Source organism: Helianthus annuus, chromosome 5 (genome assembly GCF_002127325.2).
Source record: "Helianthus annuus cultivar XRQ/B chromosome 5, HanXRQr2.0-SUNRISE, whole genome shotgun sequence".
Taxonomy (NCBI): domain Eukaryota; kingdom Viridiplantae; phylum Streptophyta; class Magnoliopsida; order Asterales; family Asteraceae; genus Helianthus; species Helianthus annuus.
In genome coordinates this window covers 169,445,116-169,470,837 of record NC_035437.2, presented here as the reverse complement: position 1 = coordinate 169,470,837, position 25,722 = coordinate 169,445,116, and the positions used below count along the sequence as shown (strand labels likewise).

The 25,722-nt window shown below is 36.2% G+C and overlaps 2 protein-coding genes and 6 non-coding genes across 9 annotated transcripts; all 8 read left to right on the top strand.

The window, feature by feature from the left end:
* Positions 1 to 1,936: 1,936 nt before the first annotated feature.
* On the top strand, positions 1,937 to 21,871 carry LOC110869465 (diacylglycerol kinase 5). Its single transcript, XM_035990382.1, has 6 exons — positions 1,937 to 2,035; positions 3,194 to 3,268; positions 4,127 to 4,214; positions 4,311 to 4,427; positions 4,549 to 4,822; positions 21,618 to 21,871. Exons 1-6 carry the CDS (start codon positions 2,019 to 2,021, stop codon positions 21,671 to 21,673), a joined length of 627 nt encoding a protein of 208 aa, XP_035846275.1. The 5' UTR covers positions 1,937 to 2,018; the 3' UTR covers positions 21,674 to 21,871.
* LOC118479423 lies at positions 2,085 to 2,186 on the top strand. The gene has a single exon (XR_004859558.1). It is a non-coding gene; the product is annotated as a small nucleolar RNA Z157/R69/R10 (small nucleolar RNA).
* Positions 2,271 to 2,356, top strand: LOC118479428. Its single transcript, XR_004859563.1, has one exon. It is a non-coding gene; the product is annotated as a small nucleolar RNA R11/Z151 (small nucleolar RNA).
* Positions 2,406 to 2,518, top strand: LOC118479429. Its single transcript, XR_004859564.1, has one exon. It is a non-coding gene; the product is annotated as a small nucleolar RNA Z152/R70/R12 (small nucleolar RNA).
* On the top strand, positions 9,701 to 21,871 carry LOC110871882 (calcium-dependent protein kinase 5-like). 2 transcript variants are annotated; one of them, XM_022120632.2, is made up of 7 exons: positions 9,701 to 9,895; positions 10,233 to 11,052; positions 11,198 to 11,341; positions 19,607 to 19,681; positions 20,599 to 20,686; positions 20,786 to 20,902; positions 21,431 to 21,871. In XM_022120632.2, exons 2-4 carry the CDS (start codon positions 10,296 to 10,298, stop codon positions 19,612 to 19,614), a joined length of 909 nt encoding a protein of 302 aa, XP_021976324.1. In that variant the 5' UTR covers positions 9,701 to 9,895; positions 10,233 to 10,295; the 3' UTR covers positions 19,615 to 19,681; positions 20,599 to 20,686; positions 20,786 to 20,902; positions 21,431 to 21,871. The 2 variants fall into 2 exon arrangements, with proteins under 2 accessions (XP_021976324.1, XP_021976325.1); XM_022120633.2 differs by lacking the exon at positions 9,701 to 9,895 and having other exon boundaries at positions 9,980 to 11,052.
* On the top strand, positions 18,711 to 18,812 carry LOC118479422. Its single transcript, XR_004859557.1, has one exon. It is a non-coding gene; the product is annotated as a small nucleolar RNA Z157/R69/R10 (small nucleolar RNA).
* LOC118479427 lies at positions 18,897 to 18,982 on the top strand. Its single transcript, XR_004859562.1, has one exon. It is a non-coding gene; the product is annotated as a small nucleolar RNA R11/Z151 (small nucleolar RNA).
* LOC118479430 lies at positions 19,034 to 19,146 on the top strand. Its single transcript, XR_004859565.1, has one exon. It is a non-coding gene; the product is annotated as a small nucleolar RNA Z152/R70/R12 (small nucleolar RNA).
* Positions 21,872 to 25,722: the final 3,851 nt, after the last annotated feature.

Genomic DNA, 25,722 nt, shown 5'->3' with positions numbered 1-25,722 from the left:
AACTGACAAGTGCGATCTCCTCCTCCGTCCAGTGCACCATGTTCGGTTTTTTATGTTGGTTTGGTTGAAAAAGATTTGTTGTTTGGTGTGAGATTGGTTGAAAAAGATTTGCAAATAGTTGTGGAAAAAATAAAGTTTGGGATGGGTATTTATAGGTAAAAATTAGTAAATTTTTTAAAAATTTGATTTTTTTACATTAAAACCGCCATGCCCAACGGCTATGGCTAACGACTGCCCCAAACGGTCCAATTTCACCACCCAATCCTAGCCAGCCAACTCAGACACCTCCCCCCCCCCCTCGACGCCCAACGCCGAGCTTCAAAGCCACGCTAGCGGGACAACACCGTGGCCAACGCTGGCACGGTGTGGACTAGCCAGCATTGTCTAGCATCCGCCACCCCGAAAATCGCCCCACACCCGCTAGTCTTAATGGGAAGGCTCTTGTGGACCTTATGTTGCAGGTGAGGAAACCAATCAAAACCCCACATTTGGAATGGGGGCACCATTCATAAACAAACCACACCGGGTGGCCTAACCATAACATCTCAAGCTGGTTGGAACGATTGCTATCCTTTCTCTTGAATCTCTTCCCATCCGGGTCGTTGGTTAATTGTGTATTTGGTAAGGGCATGTTTGTCTAAAATATATTTTAAATTGTGTATTTGTAAGTAATGGAATATCATTAGAGCATCTTGATGACATGATGGACGAGTTCTGTCTCCTCTACTTAACTTCAGCATAGGCGAGCGGCTCTACCCTTCCGTCCGTCTATCTCCTCCACATAGCTCAAAGTAGTCGACCTTGGCCACAACATCCGGTGTCACGGTTGTTGACACGTCATTCCTTACCGTTAAAAAATGTTCCAAAAAACGATGTGACTACATAAAACAACTAGCTTCACATAACTTGGTGTTGGTACATCAACCGAAAGCATATCCAAATAATGACACATGTCATTCTCTCCTTCAACCTCATAAATTTTATTTATATTTATTTAATAAAATTCTTTTAATATTAATATTAATTAATAACCAATATATAGATATTACTTATTTTTATTCTTATCTTTATCTAAAATTAATAAATAACTTTAATTTTGCAATTTAGACCCTTTGTTTTTTTAATTTTAACCCAAAGTTTTTCAACTTTTGCAATTTAATCCCAACTTTTTTTTTATTTTCAATTTTGGTCCACTATACTTTTCTTCTTTCCCAAGTTTTTCCGTTTCGTTCTAAATTTTGTAAGTTAACGCACCACAAGGCAACGTGCGTGTGAGGTTCAATATTTTTTCGTATATTTTTTTTTCCCGTTTGACTAGCCCATCGCGTCTCATCTATTTTTCTGCGTTTGACAAGTTCGTCCAACACGCGGGTCTGGATGGACTTAGTTATTTTTTTCTATGTTTTACGTTTCGGTTTAATTTCTCAGCAACGAGCGTGCATGATTCAAAGATTTTACGTCTGTTTTTCGCTTGGCGTTATTTTTTTTTCCCGTTTTTATTTATTTTGTTTTTACGAGCTTTTCCAGTGTTGGTGGTCGCTGACAATGGTATAGTATTGCTACTACTTAACACAGTTTTATTACAACATCTGCAACGCAGGGGCTTAATACTAGTGTAAAGTAATAAATAAATAAAAACTTATTTTGTTAAAACCGGGTATTGATACCTAAACCCATACCCGGTTATACATGAAGCCAATCATACCCAACGTACACAGGGTATGGCTTTTCTTCTCAATATCCATACCGGAACTCTACCCGGTTTCTCTCAGTATTTCATTTTTCAATACATAATCATACTTGAAACCGGATCCGTACTCCAGGCATTAGAAAACCCCCCTCCCTTAAAATTTTAAAATTAAGGCCTGAATGAATGTGTATCCTTAAAAGCCCAGACAATACTGGGTTACACAAGCCCATATATCCCAAACCCTAATCAAGTTCACCTATGGCACACTCAATCGCCATAAATAAGCATAGCGATCTTCTCTTCTTCCATCATTCGTCGTTCTCCACTAATGGCTGGACACATTTGGTAACTTCATTTTTTATTTTCTGTATTCAATTCGTTTTAGAAATTGTTTATTTGTGCGATGATGAAGCAATATTGTGGACTAGAGTTTCTGATGTTGGGCTCTTCTTCCCATTTCCTTTGACGACAAACCCTTGGCTGTCTGAGCACCAATTATTAATCGTTATTTTTCTCCAAGTTTTCTTAATTTTTGGAAAATATTTTCACTCAAATTTCATTATTTTGTGAACTAGGTTAAGAGCTAATGATGAGAAACATAAATATCTTAGCAGATTTCAGTGAGATTTTTAATCAATGATCTGATTGTTACACACACTGAAGCTCTTAGTAATTTTTTTTTTTAATTCAAAATGGGATGTAAATAATAATAATAATAGCAGTGATGAGGTAAAACACATGAGGATGTGTTAAGGGAAGTGGACAAGACGATTAAAACCGTTTTGCCGTGATCCCCAATTTAAACGACTTCTCCTTCCACTGAGCTTTTTTTTTTATTTTCATTCCAACTCTTATTCAAAATTACATTTTTTTTGTGTAATTTGTTTTACATATATATGTATGTATATATTTGAAGAGATATTTTGCGTCCATTTACCAATTCTGGAGGATAAGTTGATTCCTCCCGGTGTAATGGCTCGTCCATTTAGGTTTTTGGGGGGTGGGGGGTTTAGGTTTTTTTTGGGGGTGGGGGGAGTGGTTAGGTTTTTTTAGGTATATTTGTAGAGTAACTTTGATAGTTATTGATAATTACAAAAATGCCACCTTGTCTTTTTGAGTTTTCCTTCAATTTGTATGTTTAGTATGTTAAGATTATTTGTACAAGAACTTTACCCTTTACTATGCAAGCTTGTTGGGACATTCTAGAACCACAAAAAGTGTTTAGGAACCATAATGGTCCAAATCAAGCATACTAAGATACTAATTGTTGAAAAAACCCAACCCAACCCATTTCATAAAATCTGGAAAACAAACATAACAAACAATGATGCGTGCATTGGAGCGCATTATGCGACATTGGCGCAATATTCTCGCATCACGTAAATGCAACGTATCAGCTAAGGCGATGCGCTCTCATCAGCGCATCACGCATTATGCACGTATTTTAAAACCAAGGTTTGAAGATCGATTATTTTTTATTCACATTATGTGCTCTTATGACAGGAATATAGCACAACTGGCTCAGGTTTCTATCTTGAAAAAGCCAGGCCTGTGGGAACCCCTCAACATACCTCCCACGTAAGTTCGATGCTTATCTCACTTTTTTTTTGTTTGTTTCTTTTAGTTAAAAGTAACTAAAGCTGGTAATTTAATTGACAGCTAGTATATCTTTGACCATCATGATATTATGCCTGCAAGCCATTGTAGTTGAATTATGTTTATATTAACAAATGCACCTCAAGGTGACAAAATGGCTCGATCAGAGGATTGGGTAATGAGTCAACATGGGTTCGGGATTACAAAAGTTATATCAATTAATAATAGAATAAAATGTCATTTTCGTCCCTGAGGTTTGGCTAGTTTTGCGACTTTCGTCCGACTCATTAACTCCATCCATTTCTCTGTTAAGTCAGGGGTATTTTTGTCTTTTTTGTTTACTTAAAGGGCACTTTGGTCTTTTTCACTTTACGTACAAGCATTTAGCATACGGTACAAGTATTCAAAATGCCCTTAACTGAGAAAAAAAAGACGAAAATACCCCTGACTTAACGGAGAAAAATGGATGAAGTTAACGAGCCGGATGAAAATGGCAAGCTTTCAACCTTTTAGATTCAGATGCGTTAAAACAAACCTTTGGACGAAAGTCGCAAAACTTACCAAACGTCAGGGACGAAAATGACATTTTACTCTTAATAATAATATAATTTTGTGAATAAAATGATTTGGGAGGTTCTATGCATTAAAAATATACTTTTCGTGACTTTCGACCCATTTGACCTGTTTTCTTGTAAGTTTTTTGTAACCTATATTTGACCTCTTTCCTTGTAAGTTTTCTTAACCCATTTGACCCATTAGAGATTAGACATAACCAAAGTCAGTTAAGTATAAGTAAAAGCAACTAATGAATGTCACATGTTTATACTTTTTCTAATGCAGCATACGGTCAATTATTTGCCTCAACTTGCCTAGCTTTTCCGGTGGACTTAATCCATGGGGCATGCCAAGCAAAAGGAGACTCAGTGGGGTCAGTCTTTGACTTTTTACTTTTATGAATCTTTGACCTTTTCTGATCTAACGGCTGCTGATTAATTTTTCTTGATCAAATATTTATAACTAACAGAAAGAATGGACATTTCCGTATGTTGATGATGGATTTCTCGAGATTGTTGGATTCCGAAATGCTTGGCATGGCGCTGTTTTATACGCTCCAGCTGGACACGGGACCCGTCTTGCACAGGTAGCAAGTTAATTATTATCTTAACTTTTTCTATCAAAATTCTAACGTTTCAAACGGGTAGAAATATTTAGCTTAAAATGGCCCGGCCTATTTTGACCCATTACTGAAACTATTTTTGCAGGCTAGAGGAATCCGTTTCGAATTTCGTAAGCGTGCAACTGACCATACATTCATGAGGATGGACGGGGAGCCATGGAAACAACCTCTGCCTAACGAAAACGACACTGTTACTATAGAGATTTCATGTTCTGGTCAAGTGAGCATGCTAGCAACCGGAAACCACCCATCCAAAAGTGTGAATGACCCTTCTACCCCTCGCACGCCTAAGGATAACGAGTGTGACAGTGATGAAGAAGAGGCTGTTGAAGACATATCCGAAGCACAAAAAAAGTTTGGTGCAGCTAACAGTTTTCAATTGCCTGAAGACTTTCATATATCTCAAGTGAGTTAGTTATTTGGTATGAAATTTGTTCATTCTTGGGGTCCAAGCGCCGATATATATATTTGACTGTAAGTATTGTTTGATTTGTTCATATGGCATTGGTTTGGAAGTTTAGTTGGACACTGACTAGAATTGTAAATCATTAGTGAACCTTGTAGATTTTAAAGTAAAGAAAGAGACTCAATGGTATAATGCAGTTTGGATGTCATATTCTTGTGTTTAGAGGTGTACATGGTTTCAAAATATGATAAACAAACTAGGGATGGCAAAAATACCCGAGCCCGACGGGTATACCTGAAACCTGACACAAATGGGATGGGTATACCTGATATCCGACGGGTATTGGGCCGGGTATAGGATTAGTTTTAAAATTTTTGCAGGTATGGGTCAGTTATGGGATTAGGTGATACCCGACCCGATTACCCGAAACCACATACCCGTTTACCCGAAACCACATACCCGTTTACCCGAACTATATACCCGATTTTTTTAATTTTTATTTTCATTTTTCATTAACCCTTGTCTATCGGTGATTTATTTTATTATGTTCATAATGTGAAAATAAATTTTCTTTTAGTATATGTGTTGGATAATAGTATTTACACTTTGTAAGTTGTGAAGTATATTTATGTAAGTGTATAAGTATCATAAAGTTATTATTAATTTATGATAAAACTTATATGTATGTATGTAATCTATATTTTTAATTTATAATAGTTGTATAAATAAAATTATATAATAATTATAATAGTAAAAAAATGTATTTAGAAATCTCAAAGTATATCTTTTAACAAACTAATGGGTATTATACCCGATAGCCGCGGGCATACCGAATACCCGACGGATATTGGGTCGGGTATGGGACACGATTTTATAATCGGGTATGGGTATGGGATTACTAATACCCGACCTAAACCCAACCCATTGACATCCCTAAAACAAACCGACTTGGTTGGGTGGGTCGGTTGGAACGGCTGGTTTTCGTGGTTTGATTTCGTGAACTGATTTTTGTGTATTCATTTTCAAAATCGCTTGTTTGCATTAAATTTTTTAAATTGATGAAAATGGTTCATAAATATAATACATCTACATAATTAAATATTCCAAAACTAATAAATAAAATTAAAAAGACTAAACGGTGACTTAAAAATTCCAAACTGTTGGTTGAACTATTAAACTGTCGTATAACCGAAACTTATAGATCTCAAACTAGTCAACTTACTCTATGATAGGTTAACCATTTACTAACACCCTACTTTTGTGCATTTTCTATGAAGAATAAAGGTAGAGGTGACAATTACGCTATACGGTATGGGAACCGTTCCTGTCCCGTATTGGAATGTCGTCGCCCCTCAACACCATTTCCACATGGACGTTGATGTCGTCTCCTCCATACCGAGTAGCCTTAATACAGTCAACTATCTTCTATCTCTAACAGGTTGATGGCTAAAATACAAAAGAAAATTGTTTGCTAAAAAGAAACGGATCATACAGGTTAACAACTTCTAGAAAATTACTTTTAAGTCTTTTCTGCTTTTAATATTTTTAAATTTTTTTCCTTTCGATCTATGATTGAAATTGTCCACCAGAATAAGTTGGTATCACGACTGAGGTTAATTTGTGTAAATATATACAGGTTTATGTAGGTGAAATTTAATTATATAAGAGGTCAATTTAGAAAAGTTTAATACTTCAATAATATAAAAGTGACATGAGCACATGCTCAAATTCATTTTTTTTTCTTTAAAAAAAAGTATCGTTCAAGTACCACATTTTCGCCACCGGTTTCAGGTGTTGGGGGGTCCATTGGAATCTTATTGTGACGCAACTCGCATGTGGTAATCAGTACATTGAATCATTTACATAGGTTTGACGTTTGATGGCTTCAAGAACAAACCCTTTGATTTTTACTTATACTTTTGTTTTAGCAATAAAAATAGGTATTGCTCTCAGGGGCGTTGTCCCTTTGGAACCCCCATTTCTTAAGGTCTCTGTCCGAAACACCTAAAATTATAACTCAAACAAGCGTGTACTCTCGCACCTCCTAACTTGTTTGGTTTGTATTATGTAATTCATTTGGTCACCAAGTCAATCCTGATTACACTAAAATATCTAACATTTTAGTTTAAAGAATAAACGATAGCATTCATGAGTCATAATTAATTCGGTCCAAAAACATATGATCTAATCGTTTATTAAATTTAGTGAAGTTTCAATGTTTTTTTTTTAAGTTTTCACCACGGCTTTAATGTAATTATTTTTTTCCAAACCTTTTCATACGTGAGTACGTGACTTACTTTTACCTGACCCATTTTCAATTCATACTCATAGAGATTCCATGATTTGTCACGGATAACGAAAATGCCAAACTCAACTTATCCAACTAATTTAAGATCTTAAAAAGACTTATAATACTCTCTCTTTCGAATGCCTTAAAATTATACAATAAGTTAACACTTGTTAACTTATTATGGACTACAATTGGTAATCACCATTGAGTGTCACCACTACCTACCACTCTACCAGGAAATGTTTGGACTTTGCAAAAGGGTTAATAATAATGAAACAAACTAGTGTTAATATATATTATCGAGTGCGTCCTTTGTATTCATGCTCGGAGTCTCGGTGCATGATACTTCCATCAACATTTACACAAACTTACGTGCATGCAATGGCGGATCTAGAAAAAAAAACGTTAAGGGGTAACGTTTAAAAAAAACATCAAATTTTTTCAAAATTTACACTACCACCCGGGTGTCAAGGGGTAGCGGGGGCTACCCCTATTCAAAGGCTATGTCCACCCCTACGTGCATGTACAAATATTAGTTCTTGTTGTTGTAGGGATAATATTTCTCATGGAGTGGGCCATATTATGTTGGAAAAATAGAGATTTCAAAGGATGATTTGAGAGGTGTGTAGTCATTTTTAGATCGAATTACTTTGGTGGTTCATCTGAAAAATTCAATCGAATATAACTCAGATATTAAGAAAACAAATTTTGTATGTGATTTGACAGTGAATTCATAAACCAACAATTGAATGACCAAACATCGATTTCGAAATAGGAATCAAATCTATTAGTACCTGCTTCTTGGCAGTTATTATTTTGAATACAAAATTACCTCCAAAAAGGCCTAATTTTTCATCTCGAAATTAAGCCCAATTTCTGGAAAAGTAAATTTCGACCACACCCAGGGGCTCTGCCCCTTGGACCCTATTCCCAGGGGCGTTGCCCCCTTTGATTAGGCGCTTCGCCTGAACATCTATCTATACATATAATAAAAGAAACCATTATGGGACACTTGTCATTCATCGAGAGCATCAATAATTTCGTATTATTAATTATTAATTATTAATATTAAATATAGGAGATTAGATAGATAATTTTAAATTTCAAATTAATTCATACCTAAGAAAAAATATAAATATTATATCATAATTTTATCTGAATGTACATTTAAATTCTAAAATTTGTTTCCAATCCTAATCTATAATTTCCGGATTTCACTTTTATTTGAAAATATAAAAATAAAAACATTTCTTTATGGGACTAATACGTAGCACAATAAAGATGGTAAATTTTAATTATAAAAATAAAAACATTTTTTTTATGAAACTAATACGTAGCACAATAAAGATTGTAAATTTTATATATTGATTTTAGTATATTTATCCACTAGGTTACAACCCCGTGTAATACACGGGTTAATTAAATATAATTTTATATACCAAATAATAAAATAATATATCTTTAAAAGTCTTGTTTATCATACCTGTTGAGTAAATGTAATATATTAAATAATTGAAAAAAAAAACTTTAAGAACCCCGCGGGTTAAATAAATGTAAATTTATATGCCAAATAATAAAAATTATATCTTTAAAAGTCATGTTTATCATACGTGTTGAGTAAATATAATTTTACATATTAAATAATTAAAAAAAACATTAAAAACCCTGCGAGTTGAATAAATGTACTTTTATATACCAAATAATAAAAAAAATATTTTTAAATACCACGTGTATTACACGTGTTGAATAAATGTAGTTTTGTTTGCATATTACCTTATATTACATATAAAGTAGACCATATTGTGGACACATTTTTTATTTCATATTATAATTGTGATTCAGCCCGTGTATTACACGGGGCAATAACCTAGTTTATAACTATAAACAAACTCAAACAAGCGTGCACTCACACACCTCCTAACTTGCTTATGTGTATTACAATTCACTTTGTTCACAAAAATGAATCCCAATTACGCGTTTACACTAAAATATCTAACACATTATAATTATTCGGTTCGGTTACTTTCAGTTATGAACACAAGCATAACCGAAACCAATCCAAAAAACGGTTTTCAAAAATACAAAAAACCGTACCGTCAATTAATTCAGTTTTCTCAGTTATTTTAGTTTGATTATTTCAGATAATTCAGATTTATACTCACCCTGCTTTTTTATTTCCAAAGCCTCCCCCTTCGAAATCAACCCAAATGGTCGGAATCTGTTTTGGTCCGCTACTCAACCTAACCATTTTCCCGAATCAAACGAGACCATAAAAAAACCAATCTTTCTATACTAATAAACAAAAATTTTTTTGGGACACATGTCACTTTCTAATACCTCTTGCCATTATTTTTCAATTTTGTATTTCCTATTAAATAATAATTTTTAAGCTTATCTCCTATGTTTAATAATGATGAAATTAAAATTAAATTAAAATAAAAAATATATCAAAGATATCGAAACTGATCATCATCAACAACAACTAGGTTTGTAAGTATCACGTGCTTACAAAGGCAAGGAGTAAAGGTGGATTTTGTACTTGCTTCAAAAAGGAGAAACCGAAAGAAAAAAAAGTGGGGTAGACTAGAGCACCACGAAGAACCCCATCATCCGATTTTTCCTCGTCAACAACAGGGAAACCCAATTTTTCAAAATTTCACATCCAAATTCATCACAAAAATATCAAAAATCAATCATCACTTTCATCTTCATACCACCTGCTTATTTATGAAAAAGGTCCATCACTAATTCATTAATTTCATTTTAATTTTTACAGCTTAAATATATCTTTAATTTAATTTCCCATGTGTAATTCACTAATTTGTCTCAAATCAGCAAACTTTTCATATGGGTTTTGTCTTGATCACCAAAAAAACACGTTATATGCTTCTTATTAATGATGCAATTATGATACACACACGATTATTGCCTTATTAGTCCGATCTGTGACAAGTTTCTGTCAATTTCTGTTTTTTTTTTAATCAAAACGTCGTCGTCTTGTTCTTCATGCCTGTTATTAACTTTATAACTTATGATTGATGGCTAAATGTTTGGAAATGATATTTGTTTGCAGTGTATTTGATGAATAAAAAGGGGTTTTTAGTTTATTGCTTTTAAAGAAATCTTGATTGTTTTTATGGGCAATTCATGCCGTGGATCTCTTGGAGACAAAGAAGTTAAGAGCTTAAATCAACCCAAAAACCGATCCGGTAACGGTGAACTACCCGATCAACAACCGTCTTCAGGCGGCCCGATTGACAACTTGAACCACCCTCAAAAGTTCACATCCCAAGAACCATCCAAGCACTCGAACCGCAACCCGAAACCCGAAACTGTTGTTGAAAACGACGAAACCATGAACCACAACGCCACTGCGAATCAAGGTTTCTATGTGATCGGGCATAAGACGGAAAACATTCGTGATCTTTACACATTGGGTCAAAAGCTAGGCCAGGGTCAATTTGGGACAACATATTTATGCAAAGAGAATTCGACCGGTATAGATTACGCGTGTAAATCAATATCGAAACGGAAGTTGATATCGAAAGAAGATGTGGAGGATGTGAGGAGGGAGATTCAGATCATGCACCATTTGGCCGGGCACAAGAACATTGTCACCATTAAAGGTGCGTATGAAGATCCGTTATATGTTCATATTGTAATGGAGCTTTGCAATGGTGGAGAGTTGTTTGATAGGATTATTCAAAAGGGGAATTATAGCGAGAGGAAAGCGGCCGAATTAATCAAGATTATTGTTGACGTCGTTCAAGCGTGTCATTCGCTTGGAGTTATTCATCGCGATTTAAAGCCCGAAAATTTCTTGTTGATTAACAAAGACGATGACTTTTCGTTAAAGGCGATTGATTTTGGGCTCTCGGTGTTCTTCAAACCAGGTAATTCATTTTACAACAGTTGGTATTAAGATTCAAGTTTCAAGATTTAATCTTTGTTTATATTTGCTTTCAATTTGTAATTGGATTTTTATTTTATTTTATTTTATTTTATTATTATTTTTTTTTTTTTTGTAATTGTAAATAGGTCAAATATTCACAGATGTGGTAGGAAGCCCATATTATGTTGCCCCCGAGGTGTTGTTGAAGCGTTACGGGCCCGAAGCCGACGTATGGACAGCGGGGGTGATACTTTACATACTTTTAAGCGGTGTACCTCCGTTCTGGGCCGGTATGTGTTATAAAGTTACAAGATATATGAATATGATTTTATTCTAACTAGGATTGCGACCCGCCGCAATGCGGCGGGGATTCTTTAGTTATAACTAAGTCGATCTAGGACCCGTACGTTATGTTAAACCTGTCAAACGGGAAAAAATAGACGATGGAAAACATTCACCCACACACACACGTTGCATCGTGTTAACTCGCAAAATTTAGAACGAAACGTAAAAATGTTAAGCCAAAGACACGTTGCGATGTGTTAAATCACAAAATTTAGAACCAAGCATAAAGCGAAAAATTTGTGAAATATGAAAACTATAAATGACCAGAGTTGAAAGTAAAAAAAGTTATGAGGATAGATTGCAAAAGATAAAAAGTTTTGAGTTAAAAGTAAAAAAAAATAGTTTTAGGTTAAAAGTAATTTATTAAATACTTTTGGGTGAAAAGTAAATAAAAATCATTTTTTTTTTGAAAAACTCCCAAAGCCAACGTTACGACAACCATATGCATATCCATTTTTTCTTTAGAAAACCCCCAAAGCACATCTCGCGTTGCAGCGGGGCGTAAAACGGTGTCAAATAGTACTAATGTCACACAACCGTCATCGACCACCAACACTGACTCGGCCTAAGATATGGTGTTGCGACGAACCTGTCAAACATGGAAAAATAGAGGCAAAAACGTTGAACCACACATGCACGTTGCGTCATATTAACTCAAAAAATTTAGAAATATACGTAAAACGAAAATTTGCGGAAGATGAAAAGTATAAGTGACAAAAGTTGTGAAGTTAAATTGCAAATAATGAAAAGTTTTGGGTTAAAGTTAAAAAACAAATTATATAGGGTTAAAATTGCAAAAGGTAAAAACCTTTGGGTTAAAAGTAAAAAATCAAGTTTTTTTTTGAAAAATGTGCAAAGCACAATGTACAACTTGTTATGCACAATAACTTTGCTAATTTATAGTATATATAATATAATAATATGAATATTTTAAAAAGAATTTTAAGGTTACGTTGAATTATTTTAGTTAAAAGAACATATCTATCTAAAAACAATTTGTGGCATTAATTTAAATTATTTTGAAAAACAAAATATCTAAAAACAATTCATAACATTAATTTAAATTTAAATTTAAATTAATTAGAAAAACAAAATCACACATATTATCAATAGCATAGTTTTTAGCATGTGATTTTTAACATGTTCTATTGTATTTAGGTAAATTAATAGAAGAGTTTTTAGTATATGATTCTAACATATTCTATTGTTTTTTTTTCTCTAGAGTATGTGCCTCTACCTTAAATATCCTAAAATCATAAAAAATTAAACAATTAAATACCAAATCTTGCACTGTTACATTAAATTTACCTTAAAGTATTCTAACAACACTAGAGGCACCTACTCTAGACTATCCTGGAACTTTTTTCTAACATAAAATAAATTAAACATATAAATACCAAATAAACATATTTCAACTATATAAATAAATTATTGAACATAATACAATATAAAAATAAACTATTCCCCGTATGGATCTTCTAAATAATGTGGATCTTAAATTGCAATATGTGTCACAAGATCAATGCGAAGTCGGAAATGCGTATGTAGATCCATAATCTCACCAAGGGCATCATTGTCCAAAACAGGTTAAACTAAAGAATCCCTTATGTGGACTGGTGAGAAGGCATGCCCATCGTCCTTAAAAATCGTGATGTACAGTATCATGCACGCATATGTCATGCTCCTCATCCTGTTAACATTTGTGGTCCGCATGGGTCGCCTAAGTATACCTTATTTTCCCTTTAGAACACCAAGCGTGTTCCACATCTTTTATTGTCCCTTCCTGCAATTTCTTAAACTTCTTTGCAACCATATCAGTTGGATGTGGAAACGTTTTCATAAACGTTGACTAGGCAGGCTAGATCCCATTGGTTAAATAGTACCCACGTTTGTATAAGTGCATGTTGACATTAAACACCGAGATCATCGTTTGAGAAATTAGTCATAAATAAAAATGGGTATTTGAGAATATGGTGGAAGGTTTGATAGTTTGTGAATGATATAAAAATAAAAATGGTGAGATAGGTATTTATAATAATTTAAAATAAATAAATTAACTTTTTCAATAAATTTAACGGTTATATATGATTGGTAAAATGTCACAAACCCCCCCACTTCACCTTCAATAAAGAGTAGCCAAGCTTCCCTAGCCGTTCGCCTACCCGAATGAGGGGGTGGCGGGGTTGTTTCGCATGCGGCTTCGAAGCCGAGCACCCTTAACCGAGGATGCTCCTTCCCCCCTTATAGCCGAAAGTATTCAAGTAATTAACATTTTTTTATTCCTAATTCGATTTATATCATGGCTTATTTTTGCTCTTCGCATATGTTTATATATGTATTGTAGATGTGATAACTTAAACTATTTTTTTTTATGAATAGATTTGTTTGAATTATGTTTAATCTCTAGGGGGTCAAATGTTAAAAACGCTTTTTTTTTTTTACTATTTATGAGTATTTCATTGAGTTAATTATTATTTTTAAACTACGACGTATATTTTTCCAGCTCATTAATACCTATTTAATAATTTATTGATCAAACCCCCGTGTAATACACGGGTTTTTTTAACCTAGTAATAACTAAAAAAAGTACTTAAAATTTGTTAGCAACATACTTGGTTTCGATTTTTGAGGGAGAGACTTGGTGTTCTAAGGGACTCAAGTTCAATTCCTGCTCTCCCGATTATTTTTCGCGGCACCTGGTGATGATGGAAGACTAGACGTGTAGGCGGAGATCGCTAGTTCGATCCTTGAACTAAGTGGGTTTTACCTAACCGCTATGTCGGGCCTTTGGGCAAGTGTTCACCGCTTCGGCCCTAGGGTTTTTCACGGTTCGAAGACGAGTGTATTCCGATGAGATAATTTCGTCGTTAGTCCATTTGAAGAATTCGTTGTACTAAAAAAAAGAAAAAAAAGAAGAAAGATACATGGTTTCGATTCGATTTCCAATTTGTATCACCTCAGTAAACGAGCCAAAAATAGGGGTGTTCAAAAAACTCGTGGCTCGCAACTCGCTCGAAAAAAGCTCGAAGAAAGCTCGGCTCGAAATTGGCTTGGTTGTAAACAAGCCAGCTCGGCTCGGCTCGGTTTATAAACGAGCCGAGCTCAAGCTTGGCCTGGCTCGGCTCGTGAGCTGGCTCGATAAGGTTTACACTTTACATCATTCATTTTTTTGTCCCACATCGCTTAGAAAACAAAAACTAAGAGAGTATCTCCCCTATAAAAGAAGGTAAAGACAAAGGAGAAAGTAAATTAACTATTTATACTTGCCTATTTAACCAATTGGTTAAATTAAATGGCAATTATGGCCCTTAGGCTATGAAAAAAATCATTTTTAAGGGCTTTTTAAGTAATAAATTTTACGGTTCTTTGTTAGTTCGAGCTAGATCGAGCCGAGCCGAGCTAGCTCGAATTCTAATCGAGCCGAGCTCGAGCCTCAAATCTCAGCTCGATTTGAAATTCGAGCTCGAGCTGAGCCAGCTCGAATCGAGTTCGAGCCGAGCTTGAGCTGGGTCTAGCTCGGCTCGACTCGGCTCATTTACAGCCCTAGCCAAAAAGTCCAAAAGTGTCTACGCCCACATGATCCCTAAGACCATGAGTAGTGGGGCATTTCTTTTTAAAAAAAAATCAAAAAAAAGCCCAAAAACGCCCATTTACCATTACATAGGGCGTTATTTTAAAAAAAAATTCAAAAAAAGCCCCATTGGCGTGGTTTTAAAAACGCCATGCACAATACTCCTTGTCCAATCATCTTTCAGCCACTTTCTCCTTATCCAATAAGATTTTTTCTTTATTTTTTTTATTTTATTTAATGCCCCAATAATGCCCAATAATGTCTTATCCCCACTACACCCATTTTTTAAAACGCCCAGTAATGCCCCTTTGTTGACTGGACCGCCACATGGCGTAAAATGCCCTAGAGTGGGGGCATTATTTTCCCATTCCACTACACATGGTATAATACGCGGAAGGAATTAAAACCAGCAACGGCTTCCTTGGGTAAGAATTTACCCGCATCCTATTTCCCGCATTTCATCGAACACTTGCCCTGCATATTTATATCACACTCCTCTCCTCCACCACCCAAATCATCAGTCAACCAAACTTCTTCTATTCAAACCAAATCCAGCATGAGCAGTTCCGTGATTAAAACATGGTTGGTGGTCGCCAGCATCGGTGCAGTTGAGGCGTTAAAAGATCAAGGTGTAGCAAGATGGAACGGCCCCCTTAAGGCACTTCATCATCACGCCAAAACGAAGATTGTCTCTTCTTATAATAGATCTTCCAGATCCCTGTTTGTGGGGTCTGAATTGGCTGCTGGAAAATATAGATCGAAGAAAACGAAAGAAGAATGTATGAAGAAGGTGATGGATATCAACTGTTTTGGTCCCAGTACTGTTAGGTTTTAGCCAAGTTAGTGATCGATTATTATTATTATTTGTATAAATAGATGCCTCTGTATTTGAAAAATGTAATACATGCAATAATTTTGAAGTTTTGATGAATTCTCACTTTTATATGCATGCCTTATATTCCGGATTTCTCTCGTGCCTCCACTGGATCTTCGCGATTTCCATTCGATCGTCGGGGCTCAGGTCGACACGGTCAAAACAAACTTTCAACCGATCCGGCTTCGGTTTTAGTTCATGCCACTTGTGTTGGCATGCGTTTAAATTGTAACGGGCGTTCCCAACGTGTTGTGGGTATTGCTGGAATGCTTGTCCCCAATACACGGTTTGACCGTGTCGTAACGTACATTGTGCATCAACGATCGATGTGACAACTGACAAGTGTGATCTCCTCCTCCGTCCAGTGCAACATGTTCGGTTTTTTGATGTTGGTTTGGTTGAAAAAGATTTGTTGTTTGGTGTGAGATTGGTTGACAAAGATTTGCAAATAGTTGTGGAAAAAATAAAGTTTGGGATGGGTATTTATAGGTAAAAATTAGTAAATTTTTTAAAAATTTGATTATTTTACATTAAAACCGCCATGCCCAACGGCTATGGCTAACGACTGCCCCAAACGGTCCAATTTCACCACCCAATCCTAGCCACCCAACTCAGACACCTCCCCCCCCCCTCGACGCCCAACGCCGAGCTTCAAAGCCACGCTAGCGGGACAACACCGTGGCCAACGCTGGCACGGTGTGGACTAGCCACGCCAGCATTGTCTAGCATCCGCCACCCTGAAAATCGCCCCACACCCGCTAGTCTTAATGGGAAGGCTCTTGTGGACCTTATGTTGCAGGTGAGGAAACCAATAAAAACCCCACATTTGGAATGGGGGCACCATTCATAAACAAACCACACCGGGTGGCCTAACCATAACATCTCAAGCTGGTTGGAACGATTGCTATCCTTTCTCTTGAATCTCTTCCCATCCGGGTCGTTGGTTAATTGTGTATTTGGTAAGGGCATGTTTGTCTAAAATATATTTTAAATTGTGTATTTGTAAGTAATGGAATATCATTAGAGCATCTTCATGACATGATGGACGAGTTCTGTCTCCTCTACTTAACTTCAGCATAGGCGAGCGGCTCTACCCTTCCGTCCGTCTATCTCCTCCACATAGCTCAAAGTGGTCGACCTTGACCACAACATCCGGTGTCACGGTTGTTGACACGTCATTCCTTACCGTTAAAAAAATGTTCCAAAAAACGGTGTGACTACATAAAACAACTAGCTTCACATAACTTGGTGTTGGTACATCAACCGAAAGCATATCCAAATAATGACACATGTCATTCTCTCCTTCAACCTCATAAATTTTATTTATATTTATTTAATAAAATTCTTTTAATATTAATATTAATTAATAACTAATATATAGATATTACTTATTTTTATCGTTATCTTTATCTAAAATTAATAAATAACTTTAATTTTGCAATTTAGACCCTTTGTTTTTTTAATTTTAACCCAAAGTTTTTCAACTTTTGCAATTTAATCCCCAACTTTTTTTTTATTTTCAATTTTGGTCCACTATACTTTTCTTCTTTCCAAGTTTTTCCGTTTCGTTCTAAATTTTGTAAGTTAACGCACCACAAGGCAACGTGCGTGTGAGGTTCAATATTTTTTCGTATATTTTTTTCCCGTTTGACTAGCCCATCGCGTCACATCTATTTTTCTGCGTTTGACAAGTTCGTCCAACACGCGGGTCTGGATGGACTTAGTTATTTTTTTCTATGTTTTACGTTTCGGTTTAATTTCTCAGCAACGAGCGTGCATGATTCAAAGATTTTACGTCTGTTTTTCGCTTGGCGTTATTTTGTTTTCCCGTTTTTATTTATTTTGTTTTTACGAGCTTTTCCAGTGTTGGTGGTCGCTGACAATGGTATAGTATTGCTACTACTTAACACAGTTTTATTACAACATCTGCAACGCAGGGGCTTAATACTAGTGTAAAGTAATAAATAAATAAAAACTTATTTTGTTAAAACCGGGTATTGATACCTAAACCCATACCCGGTTATACATGAAGCCAATCATACCCAACGTACACAGGGTATGGCTTTTCTTCTCAATATCCATACCGGAACTCTACCCGGTTTCCCTCAGTATTTCATTTTTCAATACATAATCATACTTGAAACCGGATCCATACTCCAGGCATTAGAAAACCCCCCTCCCTTAAAATTTTAAAATTAGATTAAAGAAAGGCCTGAATGTGTACCCTTAAAAGCCCAGAGAATACTGGGTTACACAAGCCCATATATCCCAAACCCTAATCAGGTTCACCTATGGCACACTCAATCGCCATAAATAAGCATAGCGATCTTCTCTTCTTCCATCATTCGTCGTTCTCCACTAATGGCTGGACACATTTGGTAACTTCATTTTTTATTTTCTGGGGGTGTTTGGGTTAGCTTATTTAAGTTAAAAAGGACTTTTTGTGAGAAGGACTTATTAACTTATGACTTTTTGAAAAGGACTTTTTAAAAAAGTGTTTGGGTTAGCTTATGAGCCAATAAGTCACTAAGTAGTTTTTTTAAAATGTGTTTGGTTTAACTTATTCATGTAAAATGACCAAAAGGGGCATCCTTTAAAAAGTGTTTGGTTTGGCTTATTTAAAAAGTGAGGGCTATAATGGGGAATTTGTTCACATAAGGACTTTTAGGACTTGAGAAGTCAGTAATCTTAACTTCTCAAAAAGCTCCTTCTCAAGGGTAAAATATAAGTCATTTTAAAAGTCCTTTTCTATTTCCCAAACACTATTACAACAACTTATTAACTTATAAAAGTCAATAAGTTATAAGTTGAGAGAAAATAAGGAATGCCAAACACCACCTCTGTATTCAATTCGTTTTTGAGATTGTTTATTTGTGCGATGATGAAGCAATATTGTGGACTAGAGTTTCTGATGTTGGGCTCTTCTTCCCATTTCCTTTGACGACAAACCCTTGGCTGTCTGAGCACCAATTATTAATCGTTATTTTTCTCCAAGTTTTCTTAATTTTTGGAAAATATTTTCACTCAAATTTTATTATTTTGTGAACTAGGTTAAGAGCTAATGATGAGAAACATAAATATCTTAGCGGATTTCAGTGAGATTTTTAATCAATGATCTGATTGTTACACACACTGAAGCTCTTAGTAATTTTTTTTTTAATTCAAAATGGGATGTAAATAATAATAATAATAATAGCAGTGATGAGGTAAAACACATGAGGATGTGTTAAGGGAAGTGGTCAAGACGATTAAAACCGTTTTGCCGTGATCCCCAATTTAAACGACTTCTCCTTCCACTGAGCTTTTTTTTTTTTATTTTCATTCCAACTCTTATTCAAAAGAAAGTAGTAGAGAAGGAGAAAGCATATCTCATAAGGAAGTATTTGAAAACATAATCAAAAGAAAATATTAAACTTGTTCCAATTCATAGTATGCTATCTTTTTACTATGCAAGCTTGTTGCGACATTCTAGAACCACAAAAAGTGTTTAGGAACCATAATGGTCCAAATCAAGCATACTAAGATATTAATTGTTGAAAAAAACCCAACCCATTTCATAAAATCTGGAAAACAAACATAACAAACAATGATGCGTGCATTGGAGCGCATTATGCGACATTGCCGCAATATTCTCGCATCACGTAAATGCAACACATCAGCTAAGGCGATGCGCTCTCATCAGCGCATCACGCATTATGCACGCATATTAAAAACAAGGTTTGAAGATTGATTATTTTTAATTCACATTATGTGCTCTTATGACAGGAATATAGCACAACTGGCTCAGGTTTCTATCTTGAAAAAGCCAGGTCTGTGGGAACCCCTCAACATACCTCCCACGTAAGTTCGATGCTTATCTCACTTTTTTTTTCGTTGTTTCTCTTAGTTAAAAGTAACTAAAGCTGGTAATTTAATTGACAGCTAGTATATCTTTGACCATCATGATATTATGCCTGCAAGCCATTGTAGTTGAATTATGTTTAAATCAACAAATGCACCTCAAGGTGACAAAATGGCTCGATCGGAGGGTTGGGTAATGAGTCAACATGGGTTCGGATTAAAACATGCCATCTTTGGTATAGGATCCGAATCAACCCTAAAAAATAGTGTGTGAGATACGATTACAAAAGTTATATCAATTAATAATAGAATAAAATGCCATTTTCGTCCCTGAGGTTTGGCTAGTTTTGCGACTTTAGTCCGACTCGTTAACACCGTCCATTTTTCTCCGTTAAGTCAGGGGTATTTCCCTTTTTTTTGTTCACTTAAAGGGCACTTTGGTCTTTTTCACTTTATGTACAAGCATTTAATATAATGTATAAGTATTCAAAATGCCCTTAATCGAGAAAAAAGACGAAAATACCCCTGACTTAACGGAGAAAATGGATGAAGTTAACAAGCCGGATGAAAATGGCAAGATTTCAACCTTTTGATTCGGATGCGTTAAAACAAACCTTTGGACGAAAGTCGCAAAACTTACCAAACCTCAGGGACGAAAATGACATTTTACTCTTAATAATAATATAATTTTGTGAATAAAATGATTTGGGAGGTTTTACGCATTAAAAATATACTTTTCGTGACTTTCGACCCATTTGACCTGTTTTCTTGTAAGTTTTTTGTAACCTATTTGACCTCTTTCCTTGTAAGTTTTTCTAACCCATTTGACCCGTTAGAGATTAGACATAACCAAAATCAGTTAAGTATAAGTAAAAGCAACTAACGAATGTCACATGTTTATACTTTTTTTTATGCAGCATACGGTCAATTATTTGCCTCAACTTGCCTAGCTTTTCGGGTGGACTTAATCCATGGGGCATGCCAAGCAAAAGGAGACTCAGTGGGGTTAGTCTTTGACTTTTTACTTTTATGTATCTTTGACCTTTTCTGATCTAACGGCTGCTGCTGATTAATTTTTCTTGATCAAATATTTATAACTAACAGAAAGAATGGACATTTCCGTATGTTGATGATGGATTTCTCGAGATTGTTGGATTCCGAAATGCTTGGCATGGCGCTGTTTTATACGCTCCAGCTGGACACGGGACCCGTCTTGCACAGGTAGCAAGTTAATTATTATCTTAACTTTTTCTATCAAAATAGAGTTGCAAATTTTGACACGTTTACTTCATAGTTGTCAATAGCAGTCGCTATAGCGAATAGTGTAGCGTGTAGGTCGAAAGTCGCTACAGGGTATGTAGCAAAAAATAGCTGGATTTCAGTTTTTTTAATTAAATATAAATAAATAGAGATTAAATATAGCAATAAAATAGCTGGTTCTAGGTTTTAATTAAATATACATGTAAAATAGCGTATATACCAGGGTATTTTGATATAATATACATATAAATTTTTTTATTTTTTTTTCTAGTTTATTGCTATTTATAAAATAGTGCCCGCTCTTTATCGTTATTCGCTATGTAGCATACAGATACCTTATCGCTATTTGTCGCTATTTGCCATCAACAACTATGGTTTACATAGGTGTTGATTCAGATAATGTTATCTCTAACATTTCAAACGGGTAGAAATATTTAGCTTAAAATGGCCCGGCCTATTTTGACCCATTACTGAAACTATTTTTTGCAGGCAAGAGGAATCCGTTTCGAATTTCGTAAGCGTGCAACTGACCATACATTCATGAGGATGGACGGGGAGCCATGGAAACAACCTCTGCCTAAGGAAAACGACACTGTTACTATAGAGATTTCATGTTCTGGTCAAGTGAGTATGCTAGCAACCGGAAACCACCCATCCGAAGCACAAAAAAAGTTTGGTGCAGCTAACAGTTTCCAATTGCCTGAAGACTTTCATATATCTCAAGTGAGTTAGTTATTTGGTATGAATTTGTTCATTCTTGGGGTCCTAGCGCCGATATATATATTTGACTATAAGTATTGTTTGATTTGTTCATATGGCATTGGTTTGGAAGTTTAGTTGGACACTGACTAGAATTGTAAATCATTAGTGAACCTTGTAGATTTTAAAGTAAAGAAAGAGACTCAATGGTATAATGCAGTTTGGATGTCATATTCTCGTATTTAGAGGTGTAGGTGGTTTCAACATATGATAAACAAACTAGGGATGACAAAAATACCCGAGCCCCCGACGGGTATACCCGAAACTCGACACAAACGAGACGGGTGTACCTGATAACCGACGGGTATTGGGCCGGGTATAGGATTTTTGTGTGTTCATTTTCAAAATCGCTTGTTTGCATTAATTTTTTTAAATTGATGAAAATGCTTCATAAATATTTTCTTTTGAACGGTAAACTTCATTAGAAAAACAGACGGGACCTCAACAGAAGGCCCGCCAAAAAACCTTACAATATGTACATCGGATTATTTATCCAACTATTCCACTCTATATTCTTGAACCTAGAACGATGTTTCAACCAAAAAAACGACATACGCTTTATAGTCGCAACCACCTCTAAAACTCTAGGCGTACTCCCTTGAAAAATCTTCTTATTCCGCTCCTTCCAAATCGCCCAACAGGCAATCATAATAATTCCCCGGATAATTTTTTTGGCCCACTTAGACCCCTTCTTTACCTTCTGAACCTGAAATAACTCCTCCAAGCTCCTCAAACTGACCATATCAACCTTGACCCATGTGAAAATGGAAGTCCACACACCATATGCGAATCCACAGTCAACAAGCAAATGACTAACAGACTCTTCGAAAACATCACACAAGGGACAAGCAGTGTCAGTAATGTTAATTTGCCTCTTAATCAAAGCCAAACGGGTCGGTATCCGATCTTTTTCTATCCGCCACATCAATATGTTGACCTTCGCTGGGACCCACGCCTCCCACTTCATAAGTTGATTCTGCTGTTGCCCGCATCTGTCTCTAATCAACCGCCCCTTCAGGTCACCAACCGAAAACCTGTCATAGGTGTCCGATCCCCAAACCCATCTATCATGCAGACCCGAAAGAGAAACTTGGGACAACACATAACACAAATCCTGCATCTCAGATATGGACTCCACTGTACATGTATTTATCACCCACGAATTGTTCAGCACTATCCTGCCATCCCTCGAAACAATCCTCTCCCCCACAAAGCAATTTTTATTATTCTCCAAAGCATATAGAGCTGGCCAACGCTCCAATAACGGCACCGTCCCGAACCATATATCCTTCCAAAATCTTGCTACTTCTCCATTTCCAATAATGCACTTAAAGAAATACATTAGCCCTTTCTCATGAATCGACTTCCAACATCCGGGAATCGCCTTATTGATTGGCAGAAAAATCCACCGTTTACGTTTACCGTGGATACTCTCTACAACACGCCTCCATAAAGCATTATGATCCTTTTTGAAACGCCACGCCCATTTACCCAGTAAGGCCGTGTTGGCATCAGATAACTTAGAAATACCCAACCCCCCAAGTTTTTTCGGCCTCGTAACAATATCCCAAGAAACCCAACTCATGCTTCTTCCATCTCTACCACCCGACCACAGGAATTTTCTCATCATTTTCTCAATACTATCAATGACTGCCACTGGAGCTCTAAATAACGACAGATAATAAACCGGTAAACTAGCAAGCACCGATTTAATAAGAGTAAGTCTCCCCCTATAGATAAAAGCTTTGATTTCCAAGACTGAAGGCGATTCCGTACGGTATCCAGAACTGAATCCCAATGCGAAATCCTATTCATATTCGCCCCCACTAATATACCAAGATACTCAAAAGGGAGCGTACCCACCTTACAACCCAAAATAGCAGCCATCTCCCCCACCACTTCACCATCAACCCCCAACCCAAAAATGAGCGATTTGTGTATATTAATCCTAAGCCCCGAGCACAAATAAAACACTCTCAATAACCGGTTAGTTTTTAAAACGTTAGCCTTACTCCAACCCCCCATAATCAAAGCATCATCTGCATATAACTGTTTTGGTCAAAAATCACACAAGGATAATGTAACCAAACTTTATGTAAACGGGGTATGATGCTTGGTTAATTATGAAAGTAAAGGATCACTTCTGTGATAAAAGATGCAAAGACACAATGATTTATACGAGGAAAAAGCCCTTGATCAATGAATGATCTCCGGCATAAAAAACCTCGGGTGATGGCAACTACCGATCACCAACTTCAATATAACAAAAATATGATTACAACTTTGGATGATAATGAGCTGAGTACAAGGATCGCTATTGCTTTTGGTGTCTAAGTGTGTGAGAGTTGCGTTGTATGTCGTGTGTGTTCTTCCGAATGAGGAAGAAGGGTATTTATACAAGTGTAGGTGACTTATTTTAGGTAAAATAACTAATTATCAGCTCATTACCCCTTTAGAAATAAAGACAATCTAGCCTAAATAGCCGCCCATAAATCAAGCCATGTTTCCATATCCTGTGCAACGTCTTTCTTCAATTAAGCTCTTGCCATAATTGTGAAGACGCGTCCCTGGATCATGATGCCTAGAGCATATCCTGCTAGATATTCCTGCAAAAATAACATTGCATTAAGCGAAGATGATCGTTAGTATGAGGATCCTATAATGTCCCATGATCCTGATCCTGAAGTCCTCCTGAGGATCACTGTCTGCCAAAGAAACAAGGATCACTGGTTAGGATCACGTGTAAGGATCACCTATAATAAAAATCCAGCCCTAACAATTGCCCCCAAAATATAAGGAGTTAATTGTAAATAGACGAGTTATATTTTGTTTTGATCTTATCTCTAACGGGCGACTCCAAGAAACTAGCCGTTATGCTCGGACTAGCCGTTGTGATCATTACGTCATAGATGTGACAATCCCTGCAAATCATGATTATAAATAGGAGATAGGGTTAGGATCACTCTGCATTTAAATTCGAGATATCTTCCCTTTATAATCGCTACCGAAGACTGATCAGGTATCCTCTTCTTCTCTCTTTCTTTTCTCTTTGCTCTGTTTTCTGCTTCTACTCTGTTTCCATCCCGTTACAAATATGTTGCTCCAGAATTCTCCGCACAAGGATCCCAAGAAGGATAGTCCCTTAAAAAGCCAGGGGATTATCAAGGATTCTCCTACGGAGAGGTGTTGTTTCACTGATGTTCACATAGACAGAATTCGTCATTGCTTTCCGGCGAATGCCGTTTTTAAATCCTTTGATCCTACTGCTTTGAGCGACTTTGTTTCGGATGTCTGGGTGGCTTTTCCTGCTACTCCATTCACCATAGGGTATTCATATCCTTTTCCATCCTTCACCCAATCCTTCTTTTCTTTAACCGGCATCTCTTATATCCAAGCTATGCCGATGATCTGGAGGGTTCTGTATACCTTCGAAAGGATCATTGAGCAGAGAGGGATTGATCTGGGGATGACGGAGTTGGCCGAGTTTTACGATCTTACCACTTTTGGCTCTTACCGGTATCTGCTGAAACGGAAAGCCGGGGAGGATCACCCTGTCTTCAAGGTCACCAAGAATGATACAAACTGGAAGCGTCGTTTTTTCTTTTTTAGAAGGGATTCCATCCCGGATGGGAAGGATCTGCCCAAAGAATGGGCCACTCATGGTAGGATAGAGGATCCTCGAAGGATCACTATCAGCCTTGTCTCATATAATGAGGATCACTAATATCTCTTTTTATTTCTTGTGCAGCTATATCCATTGCTCATCTGAAATTAAGCCCTGCTGCAAAAGAGAGAGTTCTAGCTTTTAAAAAGCTTAATCCTGAAGTCCGAAGTTTCCAGGTCACCGTCCAAGATTCTCAAGAAGTATCCTCTGCATCTGCCACTATGTCAAGTAAGTATCCTTATAGAATATAAATTAAATGTAGGATTGTTTGATTAATAAAGCAACTTATCTTGTTTTTGATTGTGTAGGTGCTGGAAAGTCCGCCAAGTCTGTCAAATCTGCCTCCAAATTCGGGATA